Here is a 27,866-nt window from a genome sequence, read left to right as displayed (position 1 = left end):
GATGCAGGGGCCAGGAGGGGGGACTCGACCCCCCAAACCTTTTGGGTGAGCCCCCACACACATAAAAAAAACACACACACACACACACACACACACACACACACAGACACACACAGATACACACACACACAGATACACGCAGATACACGCACACACACACACACACACACACACACACACACACACACACACACACACACACACACACACACACACACACACACACACACCGCCCCCCACAGACCCCCCCCAGACCCCCACTCTCTTTTCTTCCCTCCTTCCCCCCCCTCCCCTACTCCTCACTCCCCCCCTCATTTTCTCTCTCTCTCTCTCTCTCTCTCTCTCTCTCCCTCTCTCTCTCTCTCTCCCTCTCTCTCTCTCTCTCTCTCTCTCTCCCTCTCTCTCTCCCTCTCCCTCTCTCTCTCCCTCTCTCCCTCTCTCTCTCTCTCTCTCTCTCTCTCTCTCTCTCGCTCTCTCCCCTCTCTCTCTCTCTCTCTCTCTCTCTCCCCCTCTCTCCTTTTCCCCCCTCTCCCCTCTCTCTCCCTCTCTCTCACCCCTCTCCCCTCCCTTTCCCCCCTCTCCCTCTCTTCCCCCCTCTCTCCCTCTCTCTCCCTCTCTCCCTCACTCTCACTCTCTCTCTCCTCCCCCTTTTCTCTCTCTCCTTCTCTCTCTCTCTCCCCTCTCTCTCTCTCTCTCTCTCTCTCTCTCTCTCTCTCTCTCTCTCTCCCTCTCTCCTCTCTCCCCTCTCTCCCCCCTCTCTCTCTCTCTCCCTCCTCCCCCTCTCTCCCCCCTCTCTCCCCCTCCCCTCCCCCTCCTCCCTCCCCTCCCTCTCTCTCCCCCTCTCTCCCCTCTCTCCCTCTCTCTCCCCCTCTCCCCCTCTCCCTCTCTCCCTCTCTCTCTCTCTCTCCCCTCTCTCTCTCTCCCCTCTCTCTCCTTTCCCGCCCCTCTCTCTCCCCTCTCCTCCTCTCTCTCTCTCTCTCTCTCTCTCTCTCTCTCTCTCTCTCTCTCTCTCTCTCTCTCTCTCTCCCTCCCTCTCTCTCCCCACTCTCCTCTCTCTCCCTCTCTCCCCCTCTCCCCTCTCCCCTCTCCCCTCTCTCCCCTCTCTCTCTCCCCCTCTCTCTCTCTCTCCCCCTCCTCTCCCCCCTCTCTCTCTCCCCCCTCTCTCTCCCGCTCTCTCTCTCTCTCTCCCTCTCCCTCCCCTCCTCTCTCTCTCTCCTCCCCTCCCCTCTCCCCTCTCTCTTTCCCCCGCTCCTCTCCCCCCCTCTCTCTCTCCCTCTCTCTCTCTCCCTCTCTCTCTCTCTCTCCCTCCCCTCTCTCTCCCCCTCTCCCTCCCTCTCTCTCTCCCTCTCTCTCTCCCCTCCCTCTCTCTCTCCTCTCTCTCTCCCTCTCTCTCTCCCCCCCTTCTCTCCCTCCCCTCTCCCTCCCCTTTTCTCTCCATCCTCTCCCTCTCTCTCTCTCTCCCCCTCCCTCTCTCCCTTTTCTCTCTCCTCCTTCTCTCCCTCCCCTCCTCTCTCCCTCTCTTCTTTTTTCCCCCCCTCTCTCTCTCCCCCTCTCTCTCCCTCTCTCTCCTCCTTCCCCTCCCCCTCTCTCTCCCCCCCTTCTCTCTGATCCCACTCTCCCCCTCTCTCTCTCTCTCCCTCTCCCCCCTCTCCCTTTTCTCTCTCCTCCCCTTCTCTCCCCCCTCTCTCCCCCCTCTCTCTCCCTCTCTCTCTCTCTCTCTCTCCCCCCCCTCTCTCCTCTCTCTCTCCTCTCTCTCCCCCCCTCTCCTCCCCCCTCTCCCCTCCTCTCCTCTCTCTCTCCCCCCTTCTCTCCCTCTCTCTCTCCCTCCTCCCCCCTCTCCCCTCTCTCCCTCCTCTCCCTCTCCTTCTCCTCTCTCTCTCCCCCTCTCTCTCCCCCCCTCTCCCCTCTCTCTCCCCCCTCCTCCCCCCCTCTCTCCCCCTTCCCCTCCCTCTCTCTCTCCCTCTCTCCCCCCCTCCCCCTTCCCCCCCCTCTCTCTCTCCTCTCTCCCCCCTCCCCTCTCTCCCCCCCTCCCCTCTCTCTCCCTCTCTCTCCCCTCTCTCCCATCTCCCCTCTCTCCCTCCTCTCTCTCCCTCTCTCTCTCTCTTTTCTCCCTCCCTCTCTTCTTTCCCCTCTCTCCTCTCTCTCTCCCCTCTCTCCCTCCCTCCCCTGGCCCCAAACTCTCACCCCCCTCTCTCTCTTGGCTCCTCTCTCCATCTCTCCCTTTCTCTCTCTCCTGGTTTTTTTCCCCCCCCTCCTTTCTCCCCCTCTCTCTTTCTCTCCCCCTCCCCCCTCCCTCCCCTTTCTCCCTCTCTCCCTTTCTCCCCCCCCCACATTTCTCTCTCTCCCCGGTCTTATCCCTCACTATCTCTCTCCTCTCTCTCCCCCTTTCTACCCTTTTCTCTCCCCCTCTCTCTCCCTCTTTCTCCCTTTCTCTCTCTACCCCTTTTTCTCCCCCCCCCCCCTCCCCCCCTAGCCTTCTGTCTGCATTTTAAAAAAAAAAAAAAAAAAAAAAAAAAAAAAAAAAAAAAAAAAAAAAAAAAAAAATATGGGGGGCCTTAAAGGGCGGGAAAAACCCGAGATCTGGTAAAAAACCATGGAGGAAAAACTGGGAGTTAAAAAGGGTCCAAAAGGGGGGAAAAGTGGGGAAAGGGAAAATAATGAGCAGTAAGAAAAAAGGGGAAACGGATAGCTGAAAGTGCAGGAAGTGGGAAATGAAAAAACCCTTGGGGAAACTAGGATCAGTGCTTAAAAGAAACTGCAAAGCCTGAAACAGATTAGAGAAGGAAATGACCAATTCAGACGGGCATCAGGAAATTCCCAAAATCAGGCGCAGGCAAGGGGGTGGGAAACAACCCGCGGGGACATGCCGTCAGGGAAAGGGGGTATCCCGACCCACGTGGGGCCGGGGAAAAAACGACGGCACTGAGATCAAACGACAGGTCTGAAGACAATGATAAATTCAAGTCAAGGGGCAACAAGGGGATGGTAAGCCCAAAAGGGGGACATGGCTTTTGAAGGACCCCATCAGACCCCGTGGGGCCAGGGAAAAACGATGGCACACTAAAAATCAAGCGCAGTCATAAAATGAAGGTTTTTTATATGCAGGGCTCCCAACAGAACTGCAGGGAGCAAAAGGGGCAGCTGGCCGGAAAAACAGTCCCCCAAAAATGGGTTTTCCCGATATGACAGGGGGCTGAAGGGGCAAGAAATGTTTGGGAAGGGAAAAAAAATGCCTCAGAGGAAACAGATGGAGACTCAGTGGGAGGAGGAAAAGGGGAGGGCGGGTTTTTTTTCGGGGGCCCAAAAGCCAAAGGGGCCCAAATTTGAAAGGGAAAAAAAACAAAGGGGGAGAAAAAAAAGATTGAAGACATCATGAAACAATGGGGAGGGCAATTAAGGTAAAATTTTCCAGAGGAAATTTTGGTTTGCAAGTGGAAGGATCGGCCTGTCAGAGTAACTTTCAAGGAAGAATCAGTTCGAAACAGGGTTCTGCAAGAAAGCAAAACTGAGAGACAAAGGGTAAGAAGTATTCCTCACACGACAAAAACACAAAAAGAAAGGACTACACTGAAAGGAGGGGACAGAACAAAAGGAACGGGAAACAATGAAAATAAACCCCCGGCCCGACACAGGGGAAGGGCCCAAAAACCCCCCAAATCTCCCAAAAGACCCCCCCGCCCACATTTCCCCCAAAGCCCCAAATGGGCAACCTATACTCCCAAACCCCCTCACTGTTCCCTCCCCCAACCCCTTATCCCCAAACCTCACCCCAACAGCTGTCCCCTTTTGGGGATTCTGACCCCCCCCCATCAGCACATAACCCCCCCTACAACCCCCCCATATAGGCCCCCCCCAAGGCTCTCCCCCCCCCAACCCCAATACACTTGCATAACAATGATGAAAAGAAAAATAAGGTTTGGTACACAAAAGGGGTGGAATAACGAATAAACATGAAGGGGGAATGAAAAAATCAGTGAAAAAACCCCCGAAAATCATAGCAGTCACAAAAAAAAACTTCGCTGGGGACAATAAAGACACAATCTTTAACAGGTGTCAGATCCTGAGGAAAAATAGAAGGAAATAGAGGGGGGGAGGGGTTTTTTCCCCATAAAAAACCCAATGGGGTTGAGGAAATGGAAAAGGGAAAGGACATGATTGGAGAAAGAGACTACATTTGGTACAATTCAGTCCGGGGGAACATAAAAGTAGTCATTGGGTGAAAAGTATAACCCCACAGAACTGCAGGAGGCCAAGGAGGGGTACGAAAAAAAACAACAGGGTGATGGTGGACACACTGGGTGAGGGGGCAAAAAGGCTCACTCCGGAAAAACAAGGGGGCCCCAAAATTGGGAAATCCCTTCCCCAAACATGGGGAAAAAAAGATGATGGATGTGGTAAATTGGGAAAAACCCCCATGCATCAACATTCAGGGACACAACCAAAAAGAGAGGGGGGGAAAAACCAAAAACTGGGTCTTGTGTTCACCTGAGCAGTTCAGACATCAGGACATCACTTGAGGGGCCCCGGAGCCGCGATCATGTGGGTTTTGAGTTTTTACTTTTGGGAGAGTTACAAGTGGAAAAAGGGAACCCCGGAATTTTAAGGGGGCAGGCCAAACTATAAAAGGGGGCTAAAAGGGTTTTGGGAAAATTTGCAGGGGGTTCAGTGGGACGGGAAAAGGTAGGAAAATCAGTAAACAAAATGATGGAATTTTGTGGCAACAAAGTGCAAAGGGGGCAGAGGAAAATTTTTTTCCCAAAGGGGGCGAAATAATGGGGAAAACCAAAACAGGGCCCCTTTGGTTTCCCGAAGGTGTGAGGAGGCAAAACTAAAATGCAACAGAGAATGGAAAAAGGGACAGGGGGCATGGGGCCCAGGAAAACAAGGGGATTAGTAGAAGGGCCAGAAACAGTATGCGCCCCGATAAGGAGGGGAGGCCCAAAAGTTTTTTAAGAAAACGACATAGCATCGGGAAATAAAACCCGACCCGAAACTGCTGTATGGGCCCCATTGGAGGAAAAAACAACGAGTCATGGTACGTAATGATGTATCACAGTGGGCACCTGTGACGAGCGGGGTCCCACAGGGGTCGGTCCTAGGACCAGTGCTATTTTTGGTATATGTGAACGACATGACGGAAGGGTTAGACTCAGAAGTGTCCCTGTTTGCAGATGATGTGAAGTTAATGAGGAGAATTAAATCTGATGAGGACCAGGCAGGACTTCAAAGAGACCTGGACAGACTGGACACCTGGTCCAGCAAATGGCTTCTCGAATTTAATCCTGCCAAATGCAAAGTCATGAAGATAGGGGAAGGGCACAGAAGACCACAGACAGAGTATAGGCTAGGTGGCCAAAGACTGCAAACCTCACTCAAGGAGAAAGATCTTGGGGTGAGTATAACACCGAGCATGTCTCCGGAAGCACACATCAATCAGATAACTGCTGCAGCATATGGGCGCCTGGCAAACCTGAGAACAGCATTCCGATACCTTAGTAAGGAATCATTCAAGACACTGTACACCGTGTATGTCAGGCCCATACTGGAGTATGCAGCACCTGTTTGGAACCCGCACTTGATAAAGCACGTCAAGAAACTAGAGAAAGTACAAAGGTTTGCGACAAGGTTAGTTCCAGAGCTAAGGGGAATGTCCTATGAAGAAAGATTAAGGGAAATCGGCCTGACGACACTGGAGGACAGGAGGGTCAGGGGAGACATGATAACGACATATAAAATACTGCGTGGAATAGACAAGGTGGACAAAGACAGGATGTTCCAGGGAGGGGACACAGAAACAAGAGGCCACAATTGGAAGTTGAAGACACAAATGAGTCAGAGAGATAGTAGGAAGTATTTCTTCAGTCATAGAGTTGTAAGGCAGTGGAATAGCCTAGAAAATGACGTAGTGGAGGCAGGAACCATACACAGTTTTAAGACGAGGTTTGATAAAGCTCATGGAGCGGGGAGAGAGAGGGCCTAGTAGCAACCGGTGAAGAGGCGGGGCCAGGAGCTAGGACTCGACCCCTGCAACAAATAGGTGAGTACACAAATAGGTACACACACACACACACACACACACACACACACACACACACACACACACACACACACACACACAGATACACACACACACACACACACACACACACACACAGATACACACACACACACACACACACACACACACACACACACACACAGAGACACACACACACACACACACACACACACACACACACACACACACACACACAGATACACACACACACACACACACACACACACACACACACACACACACACACACACACACATTCTAACGCATGATGTTTAACTCTCTCTGTCACTCATGCTAGTCAAGTATTCTCTTCCAGAATGTATTTTCTGTATATTGTTTTCCATATTTCTTGAAGATCTGTGAAGGTGGGCCACTCCTGCTCTAGTGCTTTTATTTACTGTCCGACTTTTTTTTACTGAAAAGTGTGTTAATATGGATATACTGATGTGTACAACTTTCATAGTGATAACTCTGAAAATCTAACAAAAATAAAAAACTTTTTTATGGCAACACTGGCGTATATCAACAGGAAAACTGAAAATAGGACTCGCAGCATGGGATCAATTTTGAAAAATTTAGATTTAGAAAGGATATAGGAACGAACGCATTGGTTTAGTAATGGAGTCGTGGATGAGTAGAATGAACTCCCGAGTAGAGTTAATGAAGCCAAAACTTTGAGCGAGATAGACTTGCCTAGGATGGGCCAGTAAGCCTGCTGCAGTGCTCCTTATGTTCTAGTGATAAATAATAGCAGAGCTTAACATTAGCTAGAGTAATAAGTAAAATGCAAACAAATATTGTAACATAGAAGATGGAGCCACCCTTTCCTTCCTTAGATCAAACCTGATTAATTTCAGTTTCCCAGTAGATATTGTGCAATTATATTATAAGAATAATTATATTATTATGAAAATAACATCAACAACAACACTAATAATAATTACAACAATAATAATAGGAATAATAATAAACACTGTATTATTAGTAGTAGTAGTAATAAATATTTAAAAATAAACGGTTATTTCCTGTTTTTTTTCTGTTAATTTTACTGGTCAAGATATGACACAAACTGCAGAAAAATCTTCATGGGACAACGTCTCTTACTGTGTAGAAATAAATATTTTATGAAAAATAAACAATGAACCTCAAGTTTCTAGAGAATAACACGAGACATCAGTGTGCACTACTAGCAACAACTCACGGTCAGGTGGCCATGCTGAAAATCCTGTAATATTCCAATTACAAAATGAACAATCTATGTTTATTATCATAGAGTAACAACCTTCCTGGACTCAAGACCTACCTCGGTAAGTTCTCCAGTAATTTTATGTTCCAACTTGAATTTTGGGAAATTGAGAATAACTTTCTGTTGTGTAAGGTTTTTGACGATGGCGCTGAAGGAGTCTTTAGTGAGACGTTGCAACATAGTGTCCAGGGGTGTAGCAGAGGTGCCTTTAATATTTTTAAAAGGCAGCAACACAAACATGGAAGCAGCATCGCCCTTGTACGGCATCTCCAGCACTGTCGCCCGCAGATCGTTCGAGTCACCTGTACGAAAAAAATAAAACATAAAGAAGGAACACTACCGCAGGCCTACTGACCCATGCGAAGCAGGTCCATGTCACCCCCCGGCTTAGACCAATGACTCGCCTAGTCAGGTCACATTCACTAAAGGAATGAGCACGGCATCAGACCTAGTAGCACAAGCTAGTCAGGTTCAACTCCCACCCATACCCACTCATGTATTTATTTAACTTATTTTTAAAACTACACAACGTTTTCGCTTCTATGACGGTACTTGGGAGTTTGTTCCACTCATCCACAACTCTATTACCAAACCAGTGCTTTCCTATATCCTTCCTAAATCTGAATTTTTCCAACTTGAAACCATTGCTGCGAGTCCTGTCTTGGATGGAAATTTTCAGCACACTATTTACATCACCTTTATTTATTCCTATTTTCCATTTATACACCTCAATCATATCCCCCCTAATTCTACGCCTTTCTAGAGAGTGCAGATTCAGGTCCTCAGTCTATCCTCATAGGGAAGAGTTCTCATACATAGAATCAACTTTGTCATCCTCATTTGTACGTTTTCCAGTGCATTTATATCCATTCTGCAATACGGTGACCAAAATTGTGCAGCATAATATAAATGAGGCCTAACCAAGGATATATAGAATTGAAGAACAACCTGAGGACTTTTCTTACTTATACTTATGAAGCCAAGGATTCTGTTTGCTTTATTGCGGACAGAATCCTTGGCTTCATATCAAGAAGTATAAATAATAGAAGTCCTCAGGTTGTTCTTCAACTCTATATATCCTTAGGCCTCATTTAGATTATGCAGTACAGTTCTGGTCACCGTATTACAGAATGGAAATAAATGCTCTGGAAAACATACAGAGGAGGACGACAAATACTATTCACTGATCCCTTTCTCACTGCCATAATGAACTAGATAAATGGCATTATTCTAGCCCAATATAGTGCCATATATTGACCAATGACCTCTCGTACCTTCAGGTTCTTTAAAAGTCTGCAATATATATGTCGCGCCGAATAAGTAAAACTGGTCAGTTAGCAAGAACTTAATTAAAATTAAGTCCTTTCTAAAATTTTCTCTTTTACGTTTAAAGACATTTTTTTTATGTTAATATGTCGTGTGGTGGAATCTTGGCCTGCCACAGTTTGGTAAATGATTCAAAACCACTTGTTTCGTGGTTTTATTGATATATAGACTGCTTGTGGAGGCGGGTATTCAAACAGGAGGCCGAAATTAATCCTAAAGCATACCACTGCCACAAGTGTCCTTGCATCACGAACAACGCCTAGCTATGATCGATGTGTGATCTTTGTAGGATCGATAGCTGAGTGGATAAGGTGACATGTACATTGTGTGATCTCTTGAGGCGGGACAATGTGTCGAAGGGTTGAACCCTGGCCTGCGGTAGTGTGGTGATATATATACATATATATATATATATATATATATATATATATATATATATATATATATATATATATATATATATATCGTGACGAATAGGGAAAACTTGCTATTTTGGCTTAAATAGCAACGCTCTTCTTGCCGAATAAGGCAAGCGAAAATTTGTGTATGCAATAATTTCACAAAAATCATTCTAAACCTAACAAAAAAAATATTTGATTGTGTCTGTTTATGATTAAATTATTGTAACCTTATCTAAAATATATTTAGATTAATTAGGCTAAATTAAACGTCCTTGTTATAATAAGGTTAGGTAAGTTTTCTAAGATTCTTTTAGTACAAAATTATTAATTTTTACATTACACAAATGGAAAAAAAAAAAATATATCTTGAAACGTATAAGATAATTTTTGAAAGAACTTAATTTTAAATAAGTTCTTGCTAACTGACCAGTTTTATGATAACTCTATACTGCACGAATAGGACAGTATCCTGAGGCAGATTTTTACGAAAGTACTTAACCTTACTATAGAAGACGGACAGTGGAACCTAGCTATACTTCCAGTCAGCCTAGGAGGCATTGGTGTCCGCAAGTCATCACAGATTGCCCTACCTGCTTTTCTCTCCTCATGTGTTGCATCCAGAGGGCTTGTAGCAGCGATTTTCCCTGAACTTCTTAGGGGCAAGATTGGAGTCCATGACCAAAAGTTCATTGACGGAGCCATGATCTGGGATAATCTAACGGGCTCTGAAACCAGACCTGCTCCCCCCAATAACTATAAACAATCGTACTGGGATGGTCCAATAGTGGAGAATATAGCCTCAACAATGCTTCACTGTGTGTCAGGGAAGGATAGAGCCCACCTCCTGGCAGTGAGAGCCCCTCATGCAGGGAACTTTCTGTTGGCTGTTCCCAACTCCAGCCTTGGCACACGCCTCGACCCACAGACCATCCGCATTGGTGTTGCCCTTCGACTTGCAGCCCCTATTCTCGCCCAACACAGGTGTATTTGTGGCAGTGAAGCAGCAGACCGATTCGGGTACAATGGTCTTGTGTGCCGTAAATCCGATGGAAAGATTGCAAGACATGAGGAGGTTAATAACATCAAGATTAGCCTCACAACAGCCGGATGCCCAGTAGTAAGGGAGCCACCCCAACTATGCAGATCTAATGGCAGCCAGAAGCGTCCAGACGGGAAGCAGGTGGTGTGGGACTATACATGTGCATCTACCTTGGCTGATACTTATCTCCAATACACCAGGGAGGAAGGAGGGGCAGCTGCCAGCTTCAGGGAGTCCCAAAAGTTTAGAAAATATGGAGAACTTGCCCAACATTACATGTTTGTTACCAAAGGCTCAGAGACCCTTGGCTCATGGGGAAAGAGTGCATCTAAATTCCTTAAGGAGCTGGGAATAAGACGCGTCAGGGTAACTAGGGATTCCAGGCCAGCTAGTTTTCTGTTCCAGCGGCTCAGTGCGGTTGTTCAAAGGGGTAATGCCTGCTGTATTTTGGGCACACGCCCCAGCTCTGAGGAGCTGGATGAGATTTTCGCCTTATAATCGGTGACACATACATAATAACATGTACTGTATATGCCACCTTTATATTAACAATGTATCTCTTAAATCTTCTGTACTATATTATGTAATAAAGTATTCCTATTGGTAAAAAAAGAATGAAAAGATGGTGTGGTAGGGGAAGCGGAATATTCAAACGGCTTCAGGAAGAAATCCAAATATTCTTCCTTGAAGCCTTTTTATCCACTTCTCCGAGGCTATGGGTCCCACAATTTACACCAGAGGTGGACCCCATCATATATATATATATATAATATATATATATATATATATATATAATATATATATATTATTATTATTACACTGGCCGATTCCCACCAAGGCAGGGTGGCCCGAAAAAGAAAAACTTTCACCATCATTCTCTCCATCACTGTCTTGCAGAAGGGTGCTTTACACTACAGTTTTTAAACTGCAACATTAACACCCCTCCTTCAGAGTGCAGGCACTGTACTTCCCATCTCCAGGACTCAAGTCCGGCCTGCCGGTTTCCCTGAACCCCTTCATAAATGTTACTTTGCTCACACTCCAACAGCACGTCAAGTATTAAAAACCATTTGTCTCCATTCACTCCTATCAAACACGCTCACGCATGCCTGCTGGAAGTCCAAGCCCCTCACACACAAAACCTCCTTTACCCCCTCCCTCTAACCTTTCCTAGGCCGACCCCTACCCCGCCTTCCTTCCACTACAGACTGATACACACTTGAAGTCACTCTGTTTCGCTCCATTCTCTCTACATGTCCGAACCACCTCAACAACCCTTCCTCAGCTCTCTGGACAACAGTTTTGGTAATCCTGCACCTCCTCCTAACTTCCAAACTACGAATTCTCTGCATTATATTCACACCACACATTGCCCTCAAACATGACATCTCCACTGCCTCCAGCCTCCTCCTCGCTGCAACATTCATCACCCATGCTTCACACCCATATAAGAGCGTTGGTAAAACTATACTCTCATACATTCCCCTCTTTGCCTCCAAGGACAAAGTTCTTTGTCTCCACAGACTCCTAAGTGCACCACTCACCCTTTTCCCCTCATCAATTCTATGATTCACCTCATCTTTCATAGACCCATCCGCTGACACGTCCACTCCCAAATATCTGAATACATTCACCTCCTTCATACTCTCTCCCTCTAATCTGATATCCAATCTTTCATCACCTAATCTTTTTGTTATCCTCATAACCTTACTCTTTCCTGTATTCACTTTTAATTTTCTTCTTTTGCATACCCTACCAAATTCATCCACCAATCTCTGCAACTTCTCTTCAGAATCTCCCAAGAGCACAGTGTCATCAGCAAAGAGCAACTGTGACAACTCCCACTTTATGTGTGATTCTTTATCTTTTAACTCCACGCCTCTTGCCAAGACCCTCGCATTTACTTCTCTTACAACCCCCTCTATAAATATATTAAACAACCACGGTGACATCACACATCCTTGTCTAAGGCCTACTTTTACTGGGAAATAATTTCCCTCTTTCCTACATACTCTAACTTGAGCCTCACTATCCTCGTAAAAACTCATCACTGCTTTCAGTAACCTACCTCCTACACCATACATCTGCAACATCTGCCACATTGCCCCCCTATCCACCCTGTCATACGCCTTTTCCAAATCCATAAATGCCACAAAGACCTCTTTAGCCTTATCTAAATACTGTTCGCTTATATGTTTCACTGTAAACACCTGGTCCACATACCCCCTACCTTTCCTAAAGCCTCCTTGTTCATCTGCTATCCTATTCTCCGTCTTACTCTTAATTCTTTCAATAATAACTCTACCATACACTTTACCAGGTATACTCAACAGACTTATCCCCCTATAATTTTTACACTCTCTTTTGTCCCCTTTGCCTTTATACAAAGGAGCTATGCTGCTCTCTGCCAATCCCTAGGTACCTTAACCTCTTCCATACATTTATTAAATAATTGCACCAACCACTCCAAAACTATATCCCCACCTGCTTTTAACATTTCTATCTTTATCCCATCAATCCCGGCTGCCTTACCCCCTTTCATTTTATCTACTGCCTCACGAACTTCCCCCACACTCACAACTGGCTCTTCCTCACTCCTACAAGATGTTATTCCTCCTTGCCATATACACGAAATCACAGCTTCCCTATCTTCATCAACATTTAACAATTCCTCAAAATATTCCCTACATCTTCCCAATACCTCTAACTCTCCATTTAATAACTCTCCTCTCCTATTTTTAACTGACAAATCCATTTGTTCTCTAGGCTTCCTTAACTTGTTAATCTCACTCCAAAACTTTTTCTTATTTTCAACAAAATTTGTTGATAACATCTCACCCACTCTCTCATTTGCTCTCTTTTTACATTGCTTCACCACTCTCTTAACCTCTCTCTTTTTCTCCATATACTCTTCCCTCCTTGCATCACTTCTACTTTGTAAAAACTTCTCATATGCTAACTTTTTCTCCCTTATATATATATATATATATATATATATATATATATATATATATATATATATATATATATATATATATATATATATATATATATATATATATATATATATATATATATATATATATATATATATATATATATATATATATATATATATATAATGTATATTATACGAACTCAAAATAAGTTGTTATACACAGCTGTAAACGAATAAACAGAAAGTTGGACAGTGGGGTGGAAGTGTGATCCGGAGTTTGGCAGATCCAGCTCATTACGGCTGAGCTACGGTGCTTCTAATAGGAAAGTTTCAAAGTAGGCTCTACTATATCCTGACAGAATTGGAGGCCATCCTTCACAGTAAACTCATGCTCACCTCCCATAGGACAATCATTGATATCAGTACAATAACCTTTGCCATCCACCTCGGCCAGTGATCCACCTCCTTTCATCTCAGGCCAAGAGTGTGTCGGGGACCATCCTTCTCCACTCCTTTCAAAATCATCGACATTCATTACCAACCAGAATAGAAGGTAAGAAATGCGTATGTAAGCATTGAAGTCATAAATACTGTATTAAATATAAATATAGCACATCACTCCATCCGCCAAAAATTGTTTGTCACTGCCTGAGGTGTCTGAGGAATGGATCGTTATTTTTTCTATTTGTTATTCAGTTTATTTTAGACGATTTTTTGATTAGACGCGGCTCACTAAATCCGCACTCTTAATGGAGGACAGTTCGGTCCATCGTCGACCGAGCATAACTGCAGTCTTAATAAAAGATTCTACTGTAATAAATGAACATTATATGGAGAATATTTCACGTGTGTCACTTACAGTATTATGGTATATAAATATAAATTTCTTTTTCTGTCTCATAAACACACTAGATAACAGGGATATCTTGCTACTCCTACTTACACTTTGGTCACACTTCACAGACACGCACATGCATATATATATACATACATCTAGGTTTTTCTCCTTTTTCTAAATAGCTCTTGTTCTTCTTTATTTCTTCTATTGTCCATGGGGAAGTGGAAAAAAATCTTACCTCCGTAAGCCATGCGTGTCGTATGAGGCGACTAAAATGCCGGGAGCAATGGGCTAGTAACCCCTTCTCCTGTAGACATTTACAAAAAAGAGAAGAAGAAAACTTTAAAAAACTGGGATGCTTGAATGTGCGTGGATGTAGTGTGGATGACAAGAAACAGATGATTGCTGATGTTATGAATGAAAAGAAGTTGAATGTCCTGGCCCTAAACGAAAGAAAGCTGAAGGGGGTAGGAGAGTTTCGGTGGGGGGAAATAAATGGGATTAAATCTGGAGTATCTGAGAGAGTTAGAGCAAAGGAAGGGGTAGCAGTAATGTTGAAGGATCAGTTATGGAAGGAGAAAAGAGAATATGAATGTGTAAATTCAAGAATTATGTGGATTAAAGTAAAGGTTGGATGCGAAAAGTGGGTCATAATAAGCGTGTATGCACCTGGAGAAGAGAGGAATGTAGAGGAGAGAGAGAGATTTTGGGAGATGTTAAGTGAATGTATAGGCCCTTTGAACCAAATGAGAGAGTAATTGTGGTAGGGGACCTGAATGCTAAAGTAGGAGAAACTTTTAGAGAGGGTGTGGTAGGTAAGTTTGGAGTGCCAGGGGTAAATGATAATGGGAGCCCTTTGATTGAACTTTGTACAGAAAGGGGTTTAGTTATAGGTAATACATATTTTAAGAAAAAGAGGATAAATAAGTATACAAGGTATGATGTAGGGCGAAATGACAGTAGTTTGTTGGATTATATATTGGTAGATAAAAGACTGTTGAGTAGACTTCAGGATGTACATGTTTATAGAGGGGCCACAGATATATCAGATCACTTTCTAGTTGTAGCTACACTGAGAGTAAAAGGTAGATGGGATACAAGGAAAATAGAAGCATCAGGGAAGAGAGAGGTGAAGGTTTATAAACTAAAAGAGGAGGCAGTTAGGGTAAGATATAAACAGCTATTGGAGGATAGATGGGCTAATGAGAGCATAGGCAATGGGGTCGAAGAGGTATGGGGTAGGTTTAAAAATGTAGTGTTAGAGTGTTCAGCAGAAGTTTGTGGTTACAGCAAAGTGAGTGCGGGAGGGAAGAGGAGCGATTGGTGGAATGATGATGTAAAGAGAATAGAAGGGAGAAAAAGTTAGCATATGAGAAGTTTTTACAAAGTAGAAGTGATGCAAGGAGGGAAGAGTATATGGAGAAAAAGAGAGAGGTTAAGAGAGTGGTGAAGCAATGTAAAAAGAGAGCAAATGAGAGAGTGGGTGAGATGTTATCAACAAATTTTGTTGAAAATAAGAAAAAGTTTTGGAGTGAGATTAACAAGTTAAGGAAGCCTAGAGAACAAATGGATTTGTCAGTTAAAAATAGGAGAGGAGAGTTATTAAATGGAGAGTTAGAGGTATTGGGAAGATGGAGGGAATATTTTGAGGAATTGTTAAATGTTGATGAAGATAGGGAAGCTGTGATTTCGTGTATAGGGCAAGGAGGAATAACATCTTGTAGGAGTGAGGAAGAGCCAGTTGTGAGTGTGGGGGAAGTTCGTGAGGCAGTAGGTAAAATGAAAGGGGGTAAGGCAGCCGGGATTGATGGGATAAAGATAGAAATGTTAAAAGCAGGTGGGGATATAGATTTGGAGTGGTTGGTGCAATTATTTAATAAATGTATGGAAGAGGGTAAGGTACCTAGGGATTGGCAGAGAGCATGCATAGTTCCTTTGTATAAAGGCAAAGGGGACAAAAGGGAGTGCAAAAATTATAGGGGGATAAGTCTGTTGAGTATACCTGGTAAAGTGTATGGTAGAGTTATTATTGAAAGAATTAAGAGTAAGACGGAGAATAGGATAGCAGATGAACAAGGAGGCTTTAGGAAAAGTAGGGGGTGTGTGGACCAGGTGTTTACAGTGAAACATATAAGTGAACAGTATTTAGATAAGGCTAAAGAGGTCTTTGTGGCATTTATGGATTTGGAAAAGGCGTATAACAGGGTGGATAGGGGGGCAATGTGGCAGATGTTGCAGGTGTATGGTGTAGGAGGTAGGTTACTGAAAACAGTGAAGAGTTTTTACGAGGATAGTGAGGCTCAAGTTAGAGTATGTAGGAAAGAGGGAAATTATTTCCCAGTAAAAGTAGGCCTTAGACAAGGATGTGTGATGTCACCGTGGTTGTTTAATATATTTATAGATGGGGTTGTAAGAGAAGTAAATGCGAGGGTCTTGGCAAGAGGCGTGGAGTTAAAAGATAAAGAATCACACATAAAGTGGGAGTTGTCACAGTTGCTCTTTGCTGATGACACTGTGCTCTTGGGAGATTCTGAAGAGAAGTTGCAGAGATTGGTGGATGAATTTGGTAGGGTATGCAAAAGAAGAAAATTAAAAGTGAATACAGGAAAGAGTAAGGTTATGAGGATAAAAAGATTAGGTGATGAAAGATTGGATATCAGATTGGAGGGAGAGAGTATGGAGGAGGTGAATGTATTCAGATATTTGGGAGTGGACGTGTCAGCGGATGGGTCTATGAAAGATGAGGTGAATCATAGAATTGATGAGGGGAAAAGGGTGAGTGGTGCACTTAGGAGTCTGTGGAGACAAAGAACTTTGTCCTTGGAGGCAAAGAGGGGAATGTATGAGAGTATAGTTTTACCAACACTCTTATATGGGTGTGAAGCATGGGTGATGAATGTTGCAGCGAGGAGAAGGCTGGAGGCAGTGGAGATGTCATGTCTGAGGGCAATGTGTGGTGTGAATATAATTCAGAGAATTCGTAGTTTGGAAGTTAGGAGGAGGTGCGGGATTACCAAAACTGTTGTCCAGAGAGCTGAGGAAGGGTTGTTGAGGTGGTTCGGACATGTAGAGAGAATGGAGCCAAACAGAGTGACTTCAAGAGTGTATCAGTCTGTAGTGGAAGGAAGGCGGGGTAGGGGTCGGCCTAGGAAAGGTTGGAGGGAGGGGGTAAAGGAGGTTTTGTGTGTGAGGGGCTTGGACTTCCAGCAGGCATGCGTGAGCGTGTTTGAAAGGAGTGAATGGACACAAATGGTTTTTAATACTTGACGTGCTGTTGGAGTGTGAGCAAAGTAACATTTATGAAGGGGTTCAGGGAAACCGGCAGGCCGGACTTGAGTCCTGGAGATGGGAAGTACAGTGCCTGCACTCTGAAGGAGGGGTGTTAATGTTGCAGTTTAAAAACTGTAGTGTAAAGCACCCTTCTGGCAAGACAGTGATGGAGTGAATGATGGTGAAAGTTTTTCTTTTTCGGGCCACCCTGCCTTGGTGGGAATCGGCCAGTGTGATAATAAAATAAAATAATAAAAAATATACTGTTTATATTTGAGTTTTTTTTTCTGTAAAATCACTGTATTTATATCTCGTATGAGAGTGTATGTGGAATCCTGGTATATGTTTTCTTATGTAACTCCAGATAATAGAATAAATTATGCCACTAATAACTCACCGATTTTGAATTTGGCTTCTTGGTTCATCATATCAACGAGGATGCTCTTGTCCGGGGTGGGGTAGAAATTCTTCTTGAGGGTGTTAGTAGGCTTGAAAGCACTCTTCCAGAGACCCTTAAAATAGGCGGCGTTCACCAATACCATCACAGCACTTGCCACATCGTTACCTGACACTAATGTTGGGATCTTGCCTCGTGTTTTTTCCTTCACAAAGTTATTGATTGTCGCTGCTGCTTCATTTGCCTGATAAATACAACATGTAAGAAATTAAACCTTTAGTGAAAGAAAATCGTTTTGTAAAAGGATGTTTTATAGAATAAGAATAAGGGATGAAAGTAAAGAGGGTAGTTACAAAAAATCATTCTATATACAAATTTGAAATGTCAATTAAAAAAACTATTAACTGATCCACTCACACATGCTTTGTTAAGTGTTTCCTTTGAGATTGTGAGGTAAAAAATGAGTAATTGTCATAAGTAAATGCCACTGGCCAAATTCCCTGTCATGATGCTTTGAAAATGCGATCAGAAAAGCGATCAAAGTTCACTAACATTCTGCCGAGGGTATAAAAATAACAGCGTTTGACTAACTTTTCTGAAGTCGACTTTCTGCACCTCTTTGGGAAGGACCTCACGGATGCAGTCCCGAATAGTCAAGTCGTCGTCGACATAGATTTTATTGGCCAAGTCTATCACATATTCACTGGTATTCGCTTGTCTCTCCTCATATCTGTACAATTACACAGGCATGTGTAAACACGACCACAAAATTTGAAGGTTAAAAACACACATACAGCTAAAAGAAATCTCTATTAATTTGACGTTTCACGTGTATGAGGCTTTATTAATGTGGAAAATTACATTTATCTGGATGTAACTCATAATGTACATACCAGTAAATGATAACAAAGATAATTATTAATCAAAGTTACATAGACAAGTAGGAATTTGGGACACCTAGGTCGCAAAAATGTCCTCCTTCGATACCTACAACTGTCATATCCACAAGTTGCTCTAGACCTATTAACTACAAATGAAATATGCATCACCAGGAATTCTGGTAAATATATAAGTTTGTAGACTGTATATTAAAATGAATAAATGATTATATATACACATATAACAGAAGGAGAATATATCTTAATATCACTCACCAATTTGACTGGAGATTAATGTGTATCATACTCAAAAACCTCATTCTAACCAAATTTATGAAGATAATGCTGGCCAGAATTATAACACAAATTTAGATAGCTTATCTGAGGTTCCTGGAGCTGTCTTGTCCAGTCGTTTGATATCTCAATTTATGCAGGAATGCACATCCAACAATTTCGGCTCCTATTTGAGAGGTTTTAAACCCAATTTAACCTCTAGAGCGATGAAAATTCTTCCGATTTCACTAACGTTTCTTGCCCAGTTCAAAACACAATGGCCAGTCCTTCTGCTCTGCGCAGGCGCAGGGCTTCCCATTTTTTATAACATAATTTTTATTAAATACAATATGGGCCATCTATTTACCTATAAATTACCGTATTTCCAGAAAATATACAGTATTTTCCACAATCAACTTACTCAAGATGAAATGTCGTACTGTGTCTTTTTACTTCTTGCTGGCTACGCCATACTTCATGTACCATAATACTGAATACAAGCGTGTGCAAATGCAGTTATAAATAAAGAAAACAGTCATGTGTAAACACATAATCATAAATACTGAATACAAGAACGTGTTAGCAGTCATGAATATTCAAAACAAACCACACAATGATGCCAACTCTTGAAGGAGAAGTCTTGAAACCGGCGAGAAGCACTACATGAAATGAATTTGAGCTGTATTCCCGTCCCTGGATCAAATGTGATTACCTCCAGTTCCCTAGACTTTGATCCCTACTGGGTTTAGCATTTACCTGTGAATATAATAATCAGAAACAGCATGGAAATATGAATTCAGGTGTCAAATGAGATAAGCAAGTACTCACAAGCGTTCTAGAGCTTTGTAGGTTGCCAGAGTGTTTGAAGGGTCACTCAGACGCAGGACATCCTGTAGTTGTTGACGGGTTTGTCTAGCCGACCCAAAGTAAGCCAGAACAAGGGCATTCCAGATGCTATAAGGGGAGAAGAAAAAGTTTCCCTTGGTGGTGGGTGGGTTGAACTCCTTCAGAAGGTCCAAGCTGAAGGGGGTGATGTGCTCCAGGTCAGGGGTGAGGGGCAGGGACAGCTTGTCGTTGTTGGAGATACACTGAGGACTCACCACACTCGCTAATGCCACCAGAAACACAGCTGATAACCGCAGCCTTGTCATTCTGTGGAAGGACGGAATACAGCAGTGGTGTATAACAACAGTATTTGCTAAATGTATGATAGTGTTCAAGAGGGTATTGTTTTCTGATGATGAACTCTCGAATTGGAATTTGAGCTACTTTACCTCTTTGGATCAAACCTGATTATCATCCATTTCCTAAGGACTGTGGTCCTCAGTGGTTAAGTGCTTGCCATAATGAAAATTATAATAGCAATAACAAGAACAAAATAATAATAATTAGGCATTTTAAGTGACTGCGTGATTTTTTTCCATTTTTTCTTTTATACAACTTTTCAGTTTTATTACCTTTATGATGATAGGGCCTCGTCTCATCAATTTCAAATTTTCAACGCTTATGTACAGTAATTGGGACAAAATTCGTTGAAACATTGTCCAGAAGCTGTTGAACGCATTTTCAACATACAGTTACGTCTGTTATAATTTCAACAAACATCTGCCCCGTAGTTTCAAATCTTCACTAAAAGCCTAATGTGACAACAGCAGAGTAAGGAAATAAGTTCATATCGGTTATTTTTATGTTTAAACAAGAGTAAAATTTTCATTCCCTTAAATGACATTATATTTGAGGCTACCTCTTCTCAACATGTTCAGCAATTAAGGGCTGATGCATCTTATGGCTAGAATAATATACATTAAGATTACTTTGGTATGGGCAAATTTGACAATACACTATGTTTGTCTGGAAGTGTTAGAATCCGTGCCATGGCAGGACAATGCCTCCTTTCATCGGCTTCAAATTGTCAGCCCTTGGGTGTTTTCCAGCAAGCAAGGTTTACGTTCTTATTATCTTCCATGAATCCCAGTTTATCAATTTCATTAAATTAATAGTGATATTGATTTCCAATCAATAAAAGAACGTCTCATTTTATCGGCTTCCATATACTGGAGGATAATACCCAACGAGTTTCGATTTGCAATTAAATTATTAAACTTTGTTTTTATGAGCATCATTAAATGAAAACTTGGCTTTCATTTTGAATTATTAAATTTTTAAATTGCCAATTTTATTAAGTAAATCGGTTTCCTTGTAATAACTAGAGAATGATTCAAATGGTTACCTTCCATCACTTAAGTCTTGGTACAATAATTTTCGTCAAAATGGACTTTTTAAAAAAAAATTAAAAATAATTTTTTTTCTAGAGAACTGTAGAGAATTTTAAATATAAAAGAACTACAAAATATGATTTTGTTTAGTTTCTAGGAGTTTAATTGACAATTAAAATCCTGCATATCGTGATGCCAGAACCGACACATTGTTAGCTACATTCTTCCTGTTTTCCACCAACTTCCTCTGAGGTTTTCGTTTATACATTCAGAATGCCTTGTCTGATCTGCCTTCAATTTTCAACCCTAATCAACTGTTACTAAATGAAAATTCGTAGAACAACTGACAAGTGTATTTGCGTTTTGCTCAGTTTTATGTAGATCAATTCCAAAATTGGTCTCTAAGACATAACTTTAGTTCTCCTATGATCGGCCTCAACATTTCAACACTTAAGTATCTTACTAAGAATAAGGTTGGTATTATTAATGGAGTTTATAGATGTCATTTTGCAACTTTTAATCTCGAAATGTTTAGTAATAATCTGCATTATATAACTGGTTCCTTGATCCAGCAGAGGGGTTCTTGATCCAAGGAACTGGATTTTACTCTTTCCACTGATTAAAATTAAACAAATCTTATCGGCATCAATCATTAATTGCTAATGCATCGTATAAAATACATTAATTTTTTTTTTTTGGCTGTAGACCGTGTATGTGAAAGATACGCTGGATTCTGTGGGATGCCTGGAGAATAAACCTTCTGGTCTTTTTCAATCTTTATGCTGTAATGACACTGTCTCTTCTGGTCAGAAATAAGTCACAGTGTTTGTATTGTGGTATTTTAATGTGATTGTGTGTCCTCGAAACCATTGTAAAAAAAAAATTAAAGTATGTATCCAAAGCTTAAAAAAATTACGTACTTAATTACTGGGACTTTTTTGGAAATAAGTTTGAATTCTTTTGGTTTGTGTATGTCCCAGATTGCATTTCTCATTGAGAAATTTTGAAAAATTTAAATGCTGCTGTTCATGCTATATCTTCTGAGTGCCTCATCCGACTGACTTCACTTCTGCATCGCTGATAACTTGATAATTCACCTTCCGAGCGTCTTCAAACTTAATTGGCTGCTTTTTTTAAGATATTGATCTCTCCGAACTTAGAGTGTACTTTCAAAGATGGTGTTTCTTAGTGGCAGGTTTGAATTGCATTTGACCTGTGTGTGTCATATTTTCCCGCTGTCAGTGAATAATTTGCAATACTAGTTTCAATGTAATGATTTGTGGATATTTCTTCTGATGAACATTATATCTACTGAGTAGTATTTAACTTTACTAAAAACCTATGCCACAAACTGCACAGTTTGTGGTGGTGGTGGGTAGGGGTAATAGTGGTGGTGGTGGTAGTGGGTAGGGGTAAGAGTTGTAGTGGTGGTGGTGGGTAGAGGTAATAGTGGTAGTGCTGGTGGTGGGTAGGAGTTACAGTGGTGCTAGTGGTGGTGGATAGTGGTACTAGTGGTGGTGGTGGTGGGTAGTGGTAATAGTGGTGGGGGTGGGTAGGAGTTATAGTGGTACTAGTGGTGGTGGGTAGTGGTACTAGTGGTGGTGGTGGTGGGTAGTGACGTTGCAACCCCTGAATGGGTTGCAATGTATGTATATATATTACATGTGTATTACCTTTTCATATAATTTATATTGCTTATATTTGCGATAATAGCTAAATCGTAAATGTATTGCTTTATATTGTTATTTGACTTAGCTTCCTTTGGTTAGGTAGGATGTAACATATTATGTCCTCAGTTCAAGTCTTGATTGTCTAACTACTGTAATTATCGCTCTTTGCTCGTTAGACTGCCGGCTTCTGTTTCTGAGCTGCAGCTGTCCATGGAGCTATCACGTGATCAAGGGGGGTGTCCTCACCTCGCCTGAAGTATTCAGTCTGGTCTAGACTCTCTTGGTGGTTGGACAGATTGTCTGTCTCATTTTTCTTGTTAGTTCTGTAGAACTCTGTTCACAGAACATTGTATAGATTGGTGATTTTCGACGTTGTACTGAGGTTGTGTCTCTCATTGACACTCTGAGCAACTCAGGTCCTGAGCTGTAGCTTCTGACCTAACTTGTACTGGTATCTGTGTATTATCACAGTCGGGGATTTTCTTATGCTGAACTTAGATTCAGTAGTATGGGAGCTTTGTGACTTTTGTGGAGGATCTGCAGATGGTCCCTACTTAGTGTCGTTATATTATCTCCTTGTTCCTGATTCTGTGTCGCAGTTGCTTGTTATATTGCTATTGGGCTTAGCATTCTTTTTATTGTTCAAGCAGACTGTTCTGATTGCCAGTTGGTCAAGAAGTTAGTTTGTGAGGACTTTGTCAGTCACTTGTTTAAGTCTAGTCGAGTCGTGAGATATAGCAAACTACTTAGAGCACTTACACGCATACACAAACTTTCTTGTACATATTTGTAATATCTTATTAAATGTTAATGTACCAGACGGTACTTAAGAATTATAAATGTGATATGTGCTTTCAGCACAATAATATTGTACTCGAGAGAAGTGATATTATTTTGATTACTGTGATTATTTTAATTTAATTTGATAATATACCTCTAGACTTAATAAATTTATTAAATTTTAATTTCTCTAGTTAGTAGCCTACCAGTTGTAATCCTGAAGCACTATTGAATCATACTGAATTCTAATGGATAATTGGACAAGGATACTGACTAATTGTTACGAAAACCCAGTAACAGGCTGGATGCTAGAAGGGCAGTCCTTTCTAGTATTCACTGGAGATCTCTAAGCTTTTAGAATCGCGTTTTTTTGTAACAAGTGATAATAGTGGTGGTGGTGTGTAGAAGTTATAGTGGTACTAGTGGTGGTGGTGGTGGTGGGTAGTGGTGGTGGTGGGTAGGAGTTATAGTGGTACTAGTGGTGGTGGGTAGTGGTGATAGTGGTACTAGTCGTCCTGGCGAATGGTTTAGTGATATATAATGGTACAATAATAAATCAGACCTTTTATAGTATATAATTTATTACAATAATCGTTACTGTATGCTAAATATACAAGGACAAAATCAAAGTGAAATTTAGAAACAGGAATTCTATTCCATTTGAGATAACGTTATATAATTATATAAAATCTCAGTAAGCTCTAATTTTGCAGACAAAAAACTTTATACACTCTAAATTGATTACTCTTCTTGTCGATATTGACCTGGTGGCAAAAGCTCTCGCATCACAATCTCAACTTCCGGGTTCGATTCCCGGCGAGGGTTGAAACATTGGACGTGGTCCCTTACACAGGTTGTGTACGTTCACCCATCAGTATAAAATGGGTACCTGTGTGTTAGTCGACTGGTGTGGGTCGCATCCCGGGTCAAAACTGACCTAATTTACCCGAAATGCTCTGCATAACAAGTGGCTTTCTATATAGTAGTATGTCATTGATGTCAGCTAGTACTGTATACCTTGTATATGTACTGGTTGAAATAAAGAAATTATTATTACTCTTATTATTTATAATTATCATCATCAACCAATATTAATGAAATTGTATCAGTATTTTGAGACTAATCAAAACAGCATACATTATTCTAGAAAATAATTCACGAAAAATTAAACCTTTTAGAGATAACTTTCTCAGCTCAAGAATTAAATGTCCTTGTAAATAATCCATTGTTCTCTCTTTTCAAACTTCAAATTATCGGTCATTATTATGTCGGTTTATTTATATATTTTCATTGATTTCTTTGTTATTCATGCAATGACGTGGTTTAATTTTGCTTATTATATGCAAAACTGAGTTTTGCAGCAAGGAAAATATAGACATTTATTGTTTTTAAGTGAAGAGAACGTAAATAAAAATTAACTTCCGAGGCACAGGGTTATTAATACTTTCATAACCACAACTAACATCACTAATACCATCACCACACCCATCACCACAGCACCAGTACCACCACCACACCTATCACCACAGCACCAACACCACCACCACACCCATCACCACAGCACCAACACCACCACCACACCTATCACCACCGCACCAACACTACCACCACACCTATCACCACAGCACCAACACTACCACCACACCCTATCACCACAGCACCAACACCACCACCACACCTATCACCACAGCGCCAGCACCACCACCACACACATCACCACAGCACCAACACCACCACCACACCTATCACCACAGCACCAACACTACCACCACACCTATCACCACAGCACCAACACTACCACCACACCCATCACCACAGCACCAACACCACCACCACACCTATCACCACAGCACCAACACTACCACCACACCTATCACCACAGCACCAACACTACCACCACACCTATCACCACAGCAACACCACCACCACACCTCACAACAGCACCAACACTACCACCACACCTATCACCACAGCACCAACACTACCACCACACCTATCACCACAGCACCAACACTACCACCACACCTCAGCACAGCACCAACACTACCACCACACCTATCACCACAGCACCAACACTACCACCACACCTATCACCACAGCACCAACACTACCACCACACCTCACAACAGCACCAACACTACCACCACACCTATCACCACAGCACCAACACTACCACCACACCTATCACCACAGCACCAGCACTACCACCACACCTCACAACAGCACCAACACTACAACCACACCTATCACCACAGCACCAACACTACCACCACACTTATCACCACAGCACCAACACCACCACCACACCCATCACCACAGCACCAACACCACCACCACACCTATCACCACAGCACCAACACCACCACCACACCTATCACCACAGCACCAACACCACCACCACACCTATCACCACAGCACCAACACTACCACCACACCTATCACCACAGCACCAACACTACCACCACACTTATCACCACAGCACCAACACTACCACCACACCCATCACCACAGCACCAACACAACCACCACACCTATCACCACAGCACCAACACCACCACCACACCTATCACCACAGCACCAACACCACCACCACACCTATCACCACAGCACCAACACAACCACCACACCTATCACCACAGCACCAACACTACCACCACACCTATCACCACAGCACCAACACTACCACCACACCTATCACCACAGCGCCAACACTACCACCACACCAAACACCACAGCACCAACACTACCACCACACCTATCACCACAGCGCCAACACTACCACCACACCTATCACCACAGCTCCAACACTACCACCACACCTATCACCACAGCACCAACACTACCACCACACCTATCACCACAGCGCCAGCACTACCACCACACTTATCACCACAGCGCCAACACTACCACCACACCTATCACCACAGCACCAACACTACCACCACACCTATTACCACAGCACCAACACTACCACCACACCTATCACCACAGCACCAACACTACCACCACACCTATCACCACAGCACCAACACTACCACCACACATACCACAGCACCAACACTACCACCACACCTATCACCACAGCACCAACACTACCACCACACCTATCACCACAGCGCCAACACTACCACCACACCTATCACCACAGCGCCAACACTACCACCACACCTATCACCACAGCACCAACACTACCACCACACCTATCACCACAGCGCCAACACTACCACCACAGCGCCAACACTACCACCACACCTATCACCACACCGCCAGCACTACCACCACACTTATCACCACAGCGCCAACACTACCACCACACCTATCACCACAGCACCAACACTACCACCACACCTATCACCACAGCACCAACACTACCACCACACCTATCACCACAGCACCAACACTACCACCACACCTATCACCACAGCACCAACACTACCACCACACCTATCACCACAGCGCCAACACTACCACCACACCTATCACCACAGCACCAACACTAAAAGAGAGCCCTTGAGCTCTCTTGTAGCTGAAAGTGACTTATCTACAACTATAAGAGTACCGAAATATTGAAATAAATTACCTGTCAAGTGTTCAAGTCTGCTCTCTTGACAGATTCACGAGAGAAACGACAACACTGGCAGCTCAAGTGAAGGTATCGAGTCAGCGACCAGGCGAGCTGTGGCAGTAACACGACAAATCCTCTTTTATATACCCTCTGACTCCTACCCCACGACTGAGACCACTTTTTTCACTCTGGGACCTTCAGTCCCACCCCCCCTAAAACCAGCAACAAACTCCACCCAGTGTTCCTTCCACCTATAAGAAATCTCGAATATGAGTCTTCTCATCACTGAATCCTTGTACTCAGGACTCCTTCCTATGCCTGAGTCCTCCCACACAACCCGCCTTCACCACCGCCTGTCTTCACAACCTACCTTCCCACTACCTGCCCTCACATCCAAGTGCGTTCATCACAAAGTGCCTTCACCAACTCCACAACCTGCGTTCATCACACTTTGTAAACCACCTGTCTTCCCAACTACCTGCTTTCTCCACTTGCCTTCTTCACCACAGGTCTTCATCACCTACTTTTCTTAAGCTAGTAAATAGGTTTCATAATTGTTGACCTCTATAATCGGGAATCCTAGAACAACCATTTAATGTCTTGTGTAACAACTGTTACTGGGAAAGAGATTTAGGTCATTTACAGGGTTGGGGATATTTGCATTTTTGAACTGTAGTACCTGGGCCCCTCTGGCAAGACAGTGATGGTGAAAGTTTTTTTTTTCTGAGGGGGGTCACCGTGCCTCGGTGGGAGACGGCTTATTTGATTATATATATATATATATATATATATATATATATATATATATATATATATATATATATATATATATATATATATATATATATATATATATATATATATATATATATATATATGTATATATATATATATATATAAGTAAGTAAAATGAAAGGGGGTAAGGCAGCCGGGATTGGTGGGATAAAGATAGAAATGTTAAAAGCAGGTGG

General features: G+C 42.8%; 1 protein-coding gene across 1 annotated transcript in view; it reads right to left on the bottom strand.

Annotated features, from left to right (window-relative positions):
- Positions 1-27,603, bottom strand: part of LOC138851042 (ipis-1-like) — a 39,739-nt gene extending 12,136 nt beyond the window's left edge. Inside the window, exons 1-5 of the mRNA XM_070091934.1 lie at positions 26,911-27,603; positions 19,493-19,816; positions 18,105-18,243; positions 17,514-17,757; positions 7,362-7,606 (exon numbers count right to left, since the gene is read on the bottom strand). Of these exons, the coding sequence (XP_069948035.1) occupies positions 7,362-7,606; positions 17,514-17,757; positions 18,105-18,243; positions 19,493-19,815 (951 nt within the window). The 5' untranslated portion in view covers position 19,816; positions 26,911-27,603. The remainder of the gene's footprint in view (positions 1-7,361; positions 7,607-17,513; positions 17,758-18,104; positions 18,244-19,492; positions 19,817-26,910) is intronic.
- Positions 27,604-27,866: the final 263 nt, after the last annotated feature.

This window comes from Cherax quadricarinatus, chromosome 37 (genome assembly GCF_038502225.1).
Source record: "Cherax quadricarinatus isolate ZL_2023a chromosome 37, ASM3850222v1, whole genome shotgun sequence".
In the NCBI taxonomy this organism is placed as follows: Eukaryota; Metazoa; Arthropoda; class Malacostraca; order Decapoda; family Parastacidae; genus Cherax; species Cherax quadricarinatus.
The sequence above is the reverse complement of the archived record's forward strand: the minus strand, read 5'-3'. Positions and strand labels throughout refer to the sequence as shown.